At 44.9% G+C, this 7323-nt stretch overlaps 1 protein-coding gene across 1 annotated transcript; it reads right to left on the minus strand.

The window, feature by feature from the left end:
• Positions 1–353: 353 nt before the first annotated feature.
• LOC112073315 (tight junction protein ZO-2-like) lies at positions 354–6473 on the minus strand. Its single transcript, XM_070440105.1, has 6 exons — positions 6280–6473; positions 5222–5313; positions 4341–4768; positions 4134–4219; positions 3762–3928; positions 354–436 (listed from the first exon to the last, which is right to left on the minus strand). Exons 1-6 carry the CDS (start codon positions 6471–6473, stop codon positions 354–356), a joined length of 1050 nt encoding a protein of 349 aa, XP_070296206.1.
• Positions 6474–7323: the final 850 nt, after the last annotated feature.

Genomic DNA, 7323 nt, shown 5'->3' on the forward strand with positions numbered 1-7323 from the left:
GTTGGGGTGTAGTCTACATTTCAGTGTCCTGGTATTTCTGGTTGTAGTGGTGTAGTCTACAGTTCAGTGTCTTGGTATTTCTGGTTGTAGGGTGTAGTCTACAGTTCAGTGTCCTGGTATTTCTGGTTGTAGGGGTGTAGTCTACAGTCAGTGTCCTGGTATTTTCTGGTTGATGTGGTCCCAGTGGTCCTGTTTGTTATTATCAGTTCATGTCTGGTATTTCTGGTTGATGGTGTAGTCTACAGTTCAGTGTCCTGGTATTTCGGTTGATGGTGTAGTCTACAGTCGGTTCCTGGTATTTCTGGTTGATGGGTTGTCTACTTCAGTGTCTGGTATTTTGTTTATGGTGTGGTCTACAGTTCGATGTCCTGGTATTTCTGGTTGTAGGTGTGTGCGTCAAGTTCAGTGTCCTGGTATTTCTGGTTGATGGTGTAGTCTACAGTTCAGTGTCCTGGTATTTCTGGTTGATGGTGTAGTCTACAGTTCAGTGTCTGGTATTTCTGGTTGATGTGGTCTACAGTCAGTGTCCTGGTATTTCTGGTTTAGTGGTGTATAGTCTACAGTTCAGTGTTCCTGGTATTTCTGTTGTAGTGGTGTAGTCTACAGTTACAGTGTCCTGTATTTCTGGTTGTAGGTGTGGTCTACAGTTCAGTGTCTGGTATTTCTGGTTGATGGTGTGGTCTACAGTTCAGTGTCCTGGTATTTCTGGTTGATGTGTGTGTCTACAGTTCAGTGTCCTGGTATTTTCTGGTGTTGATGTGTCTATAGTTGTTCCTGGATTTTGGTGTAGTGGGTGTAGTTACAGGTTCTTTTATGATTCGTTCTGGTATTCTGGTCTGTAGTGATGTTACAGTTCAGTGTCTCTGGTATTTCTGGTTTGTAGTTACAGTTCAGTGTCCTGGTATTTCTGTTGATGGGTGTGTCTACGTTCAGTGTCCTGGTATTTCTGGTTGTATGGTGTAGTCTACAGTTCAGTGTCTGGATTTCTGGTTGATGGTGTGGTCTACAGTTCAGTGTCCTGTTTTTCTGGTTGATTGTGTGGTGACATTTCAGTTCTGGTATTTCTGTTGATCGGTGTGGTCTACGTCAGTGTCCTGGTATTTGGTTGATGGTGTGGTCTACAGTTCAGTGTCCTGTATTTCTGGTTGATGGTGTGTCTACAGTTCAGTGTCCTGGTATTTCTGGTTGATGGTGTGGTCTACAGTTCAGGTCCTGGTTGATTTTGGTTGTGGTGTGGTTCTCAGTTCAGTGTCCTGGTATTTCTGTGATGGTGTGGTCTAAGTTCAGTGTCCTGGTATGTCTTGGTTGTAGGGTGTTAGTCTACAGTTCAGTGTCTGTATTTTGAGGTAGATGTGCTGGTTCGTTTCCAGTGTGTCCTGGTATTCTGGTTGATGTGTGGTTTAAGTTCAGTTTGACTTGTAGGTGTGTCTACTCGTGTTGTATTCTGGTGTATGGTTGTAGGTCTACAGTTCATTGTACTGGTATTTCTGGTTGATGGTGTAGTTACAGTTCATGTCTGGTATTTCTGGTTGATGTGTGTGTCTACCGTTCAGTTCCTGGTATTTTGTTGTAGGTTGTCTACATCTGTCTGGTATTTCTGGTTGATGTGTGTTGTTAGTTCGTTACGTGGTGTAGTCTACAGTTCAGTGTCCTGGTATTTATGGTATGGTTGTGTGTCTACAGTTCAGTGTCCTGGTATTTCTGGTTGATGGTGTGGTCTACAGTTCAGTGTCCTGTATTTCTGGTTGATGGTTGGTCTACAGTTCAGTGTCCTGGTATTTCTGGTTGATGTGTGGTCTACAGTTCAGTGTCTGTATTTTGTTTATGGTTTGTCTACATGTTCAGTGTCCTGTATTCTGGTTTGATGGTGTGTCTACAGTTCAGTGTCCTGGTATTTCTGGTTGTAGGTGTGTACAGTTCAGTGTCCTGGTATTTCTGGTTGTGGTTGGTCTACAGTTCAGTGTCCTGGTATTCTGGTTGTAGGTGTAGTCTACATTCAGTGTCCTGGTATTTCTGGTTGATGGTGTATTACAGTTCAGTGTCCTGGTATTTCTGGTGTAGGATGGTTTGTGTCTACAGTTCATGTCCTGGTATTTCTGGTTAGTGTTAGTCTACAGTCAGTGTCCTGGTATTTCTGGTTGATGGTGTTGGTCTACAGTTCAGTGTCCTGTATTTGGTTGTGTGTGTCTACAGTTCAGATGTCCTGGTATTTCTGGTTGTAGGGTGTCTGTCTACAGTTCAGTGTCCTGTTTATTCTGGGTTATGTGTAGTTCTACATTCAGTTCTGTCATTCTGTCATTTTCTGTGATGTATGTTGTCTACAGTTCAGTGTCCTGGTATTTGGTTGATGTGTAGTCTACAGTTCAGTGTCCTGTAATATTCTGGTTGATGGTGTAGTCTACAGTTCAGTGTCCTGGTATTTCTTGTTTGATGGTGGTCTACAGTTCAGTGTACTGATATTTTGGTTTATGGTGTGGTCTTACAGTTTAGTGTCCTGGTGATTCTGGTTGTGTGTGGTCTACAGTTCAGTGTCCTGGTATTTCTGGATGATGTGTTATTCTACAGTTCAGTGTCCTGGTATTTTTGGTTGGGTTGGCTACAGTTCAGTGTCCTGTATTTGGTATGTGTGTTCTACAGTTCAGTGTCCTGGTATTTCTGGTTGTAGTGGTGTGTCTACAGTTCAGTGTCCTGGTATTTCTGGTTGATGGTGTGGTCTACAGTTCAGTGTCCTGGTATTTCTGGTTGATGGTGTGGTCTACAGTTCAGTGTCCCTGGTATTTTGGTTGATGGTTGGTCTACAGTTCAGTTCCTGGTATTTCTGGTTGATGTGTTCTACAGTTCAGTGTCTGTTATTTTGGTTGATGTGGTTACGTATTATGTCCTGGTATTTGGTTGATGGTGTTCACAGTTCAGTGTCCTGGTATTTCTGGTTGATGGTGTAGTCTACAGTTCAGTGTCCTGGTATTTCTGGTTGATGGTGTGTTTCTACAGTTCAGTGTCCTGGTATTTCTGGTTGTGGTGTTGTCTACAGTTCAGTGTCCTGGTATTTCTGGTTGATGGTGTGGTCTACAGTTCAGTGTCCTTTTTTGGTTGTGTGTGTAGTTACATTCAGTGTTCGGTTTCTGGTTGATGGTGTAGTCTACAGTTCAGTGTCCTGGTATTTCTGGTTGATGGTGTAGGCTACAGTTCAGTGTCCTGGTATTTCTGGTTGATGGTTGTGTCTACAGTTCAGTGTCTGGTTTTTGGTGATGTGTGTCTACAGTTCAGTGTCCTGGTATTTCTGGTTGATGGTGAGTCTACAGTTCAGTGTCCTGTATTTCTGGTTGTATGTGTAGTCTACAGTTCAGTGTCCTGGTATTTCTGTTGATGGTGTGGTCTACAGTTCAGTGTCCTGGTATTCTGGTTGTGGGGTCTTCAGTTCAGTTCTCTGTATTTCTGGTTGATTGGTATTCTACAGTTCATGCTGTCTGGTATTTCTGGTTTAGGGTGTAGTCTACAGTTCAGTGTCCTGTATTTCGGTTAGTTGTACTACAGTCAGTTTCTGGATTTGGATGGTGTAGTCTACAGTTCAGTGTCCTGTATTTCTGGTTGATTGTGTGGTCTTACAGTTCAGTGTCCTGGTATTTTCTTTTTAGGGTGTGTCTACGTTCAGTGTCCTGGTATTTCTGGTGATGTGTATCTACATTTCAGTAGTCCTGTATTTCTGGTTGTAGGGGTGAGCCTACAGTTTCGTGTCTGTATTCGTGTTGATGGTGCTGTACGTTCAGTGTCCTGGTATTTCTGGTTGTTGACCTGGTAGTAGCCTCTCTTGGTGTGTTCAGCCAGCTGGCGTCGGTACTCTTCCTCCTCATCGCTGAGGTAGAACCCACGACTCTCAGAGTACGGTAGCTTGGAGGGAGGGGTCTGGGGCTCAGGATGCGAGCTGGAACTGAACCCACAGACAGGCACACAGACAGACACACGCACACACACACATAGGACAGGTTAATATACAGGTTAATATACTTTCAAACACACTCACAATAGAATTCAGTAAAAAGCCACACATGTAGATGAATATAGAGTAACAACAGCAGGTAGACAGCAGTAGCCCATCACAACACTCTAAAAACACTCCCATGTTGTGCTCCTACCCTATAGGCTGAGGCCGGCTGTGGTCCAGTTTCTGGGTCTTCAGGGGGACAGCATAGATGTCTGGGTGCTTCTGAGCTATCTCCAACTGGTGGGAGGAGACAGAGAGATATGAAATATGATGCTGTGATGGCAACACAGACTAGCAGACACACCCACCCACCCCCTCACCCCGTCCCCTCTCCCTCACCCCGTCCCCTCTCCCTCACCCTGGCGTTCTGTGCCTCCTGCAGCTCCAGCATCCTCTGAGCGCGTGCAAAGTGGTCCATCTTCTCAAAGGCCTTGATCTTCCCCAGGAACGACTTGAGGCTGGGGTCCTCAGGGCTCTCCCCTGGCTCCTCCGGGCCCCTAAAGGCTGTTGTGTTTGGGGCCGTGCTGCGGGTGGTGTCCTGGGTATTATAGGAAGGTTTGATGGCGATGGGGGGAGGTGCCAGTGGCTTGGCCTTGCCAAATGAGTTAAGGGTGCGAGGGAGAGGAGGGGGGTCGCTGGCAGGGCTGGAGGAGTGGGAGTCGTAGCCGCGGCTGGAGGGGGGGTCGTACGCCCCTACTACCCCCCTGGGAGGGACTACTTCATCCCTGAACAACAGCTTCACCTTGAGGGGAAAGGAAGGGAGAGGTGGAGAGAGGGGAGGGGGACCAGCATAGAATTAGAATGAATCAAATCATTTTGATTTGATTCAATTAAATCATTCTATTTCTATGGGGACCAGACAGGGTCAGTCACATACGCACAACTCAAACCTTTGTCTAGGTGAATACTAGATTTCTGACTAGAAACATTTAAGTGATGGCTTGAAGAAATGTTCCTTCCTTTAGTCTTCCACCCTCACTACGTCACCGTTGATTTAAAACAGGAAAGAAGCCTCATTGTATAGTCTCCGAGCAATGGTGAATACCACATTCAGACAAKGAGAAACACCGACTAAACCACGGACATCTATTTCTCTACTACATGCTCAAGAGTTCAGAACACAGGTAGAGTCATCTAGAAGATCTGCTCAACGGACTTGTGAGGTTTCAGCCTCTGAGGTCATAAGCACTTCTATCACCACAGGGAGTTCTGGGAGTCACTTTATGCTAAATTAGGTACCAGCGTTGAAGCTGCCGTTGGAGGAATCCGAGCCACGGCGGGCGTGATTTCTCCAGATCAGATCATTCTTCAGAGGGAAGGGGAGTCTGCTTCTTCTCGTTGAGTTCAAGAGCTAAGCGGAGTGTCAGTAAATTCCCAAAAATTGAACAAGTGAATATAAGAGCAATGGGACTAAACACAGACTAGCCTGACTGACCAATGACATGGTCAGTGCACGCACAGAGTCAAGCGTGTGTGTACTGTGTTGTACTGTGTGTGTACTGTGTGTGGTGTACTTGTGTGTGGTAGTACGTGGTTGTCTGTGTATACTGTGTGTGTGTACTGTGTGTGTGTACTTGTGGTACGTGTCTGTGTGTGTACTGTTGTGGTGTGTGTGTGTGTGTGTGTGTTGTGTGTGGTGCCACTTGGGGGGGTCAGGTACAAGCACGTGCGCTGGCTGGCGCTGCTGAGCACCTCCCCTGGCCCACCCTCCGATGCCACCACGGATATCTGGACTGCACCTCGCAGTATCTGACACACACACACACACACACACACACACACACACACACACACACACACACACACTTGAAGATTTCTTGCCAGCCATACATAATCATACCGTTAATAACCCTTGTGAAATGTTCACAGTACAATCTGCCAATGTTCCCAGGTTGTTTCTATCTACTAAAGTACTGTACTAGAGAGAAAGTGGCCACAGGCCTTTGGGTCCACTATTATCATAGTGCTGACTAGCCTCTATTTAATAAACAAATGTTTTGCTCAATTAAATTGGACACATTGGGTCCTGAAACACCACAATAAATGCTAACCAGATGTATGATTCTGGTCACGAAGGCATAGATGGACTCGAGACAGATTTCATAGGTGTAATGATGCTGTTTCAACTGTAGAGGGCAGAAGAGATTCTTACAGCTCTCCATAGACTAGCGGCTGTGAGGTTAGGACATCACAATCTTCTCTGAAGTGGTTTTAGCATGCGTGTGTGTGTGTGTGTGTGTGGTGTGTGTGAGGTGTTGTGTGTGTGTGTGTGTGTGTCGTGTGTGTGTGTGTCTAACCTCCTCTGCAAGCACGGGCTCAGAGGAGCGGCTGATAGCTGACACCGCAGTTGATCGCGCGCGTCATTGTCCAGCTCGTTATCCGTAAAGCCCCGCCCTCGGTCCGCCGTGTCATCGTAGTCACTGGCCAGTCGGCTGTCCATGCTCAGGTAGTCGGCCGACATGGCTGACAGGTTAGGACATGCGGTCGTCATGGAGATCAAGGTCCTTCCCCGTGCCGTCCAGCTAAAAGAGACACATGATGGATCTGGTTACAGACAGGAAGCAGAAACACAAAGAAAAACACAAAAGAAAGAAAGAAGAACCGAGCTGTAGAGCACCAGAAAGATTCACAGAGAGTTCATCACAGAGAGATGATTCACAGAGAGTATTGCTCACAACACAGGAACAAACACAGAAATATAGAGGGAACAACTTAGCACTATCTGACAGGGGATGAAAAGGAAAGGATCACGTATTTTAAAAGGATAGAAAAGGAAGTTATCACTATCTGACAGGGGATAGAAAAGGAAAGTTATCACTGATCTTTAAAGGGGATAGAAAAGGCTGAGGTAAAGTAGTAGTATGCAAATGAAAGGTTAAGATGGACAAGTACACAAATGTTTACAGAAATCGTAGAGCATTGAAGTATACAGTAACGACTATTACTGAACTGCTTGATAATAGGATATACGGGGATTTAGATTAGGATCAAAATGTACACGTGATGTACTAGAAGAGGAAAGTAGAGTTAGTAAGTTATAGTCTTAAATAGATCATGTAGTGATTAGTATAGTAGACTACAGCGTTATAGTGAAGTAGTATATAGACTACAGTGCGATAGTAGAATAGCGTAGGATATGTTATTATATAGAACTACAGTGATAAGTATGAGTAGAGATATAATGTTAGAGCCCTACAGTGTATAGTAGACGTTGTTAGTAGTTAGTAGATAAGATATAGAGTATATGACTACAGTTAATAGTTAGTATGAGTAGACTACACGTTTATAAGTTAGTGACTAGGTAGTAGTATAGTAGCATAGGTATGTAATAATTGAATACA

The sequence above is a fragment of the Salvelinus sp. IW2-2015 genome, unplaced genomic scaffold (assembly GCF_002910315.2).
Source record: "Salvelinus sp. IW2-2015 unplaced genomic scaffold, ASM291031v2 Un_scaffold2224, whole genome shotgun sequence".
NCBI lineage: Eukaryota > Metazoa > Chordata > Actinopteri > Salmoniformes > Salmonidae > Salvelinus > Salvelinus sp. IW2-2015.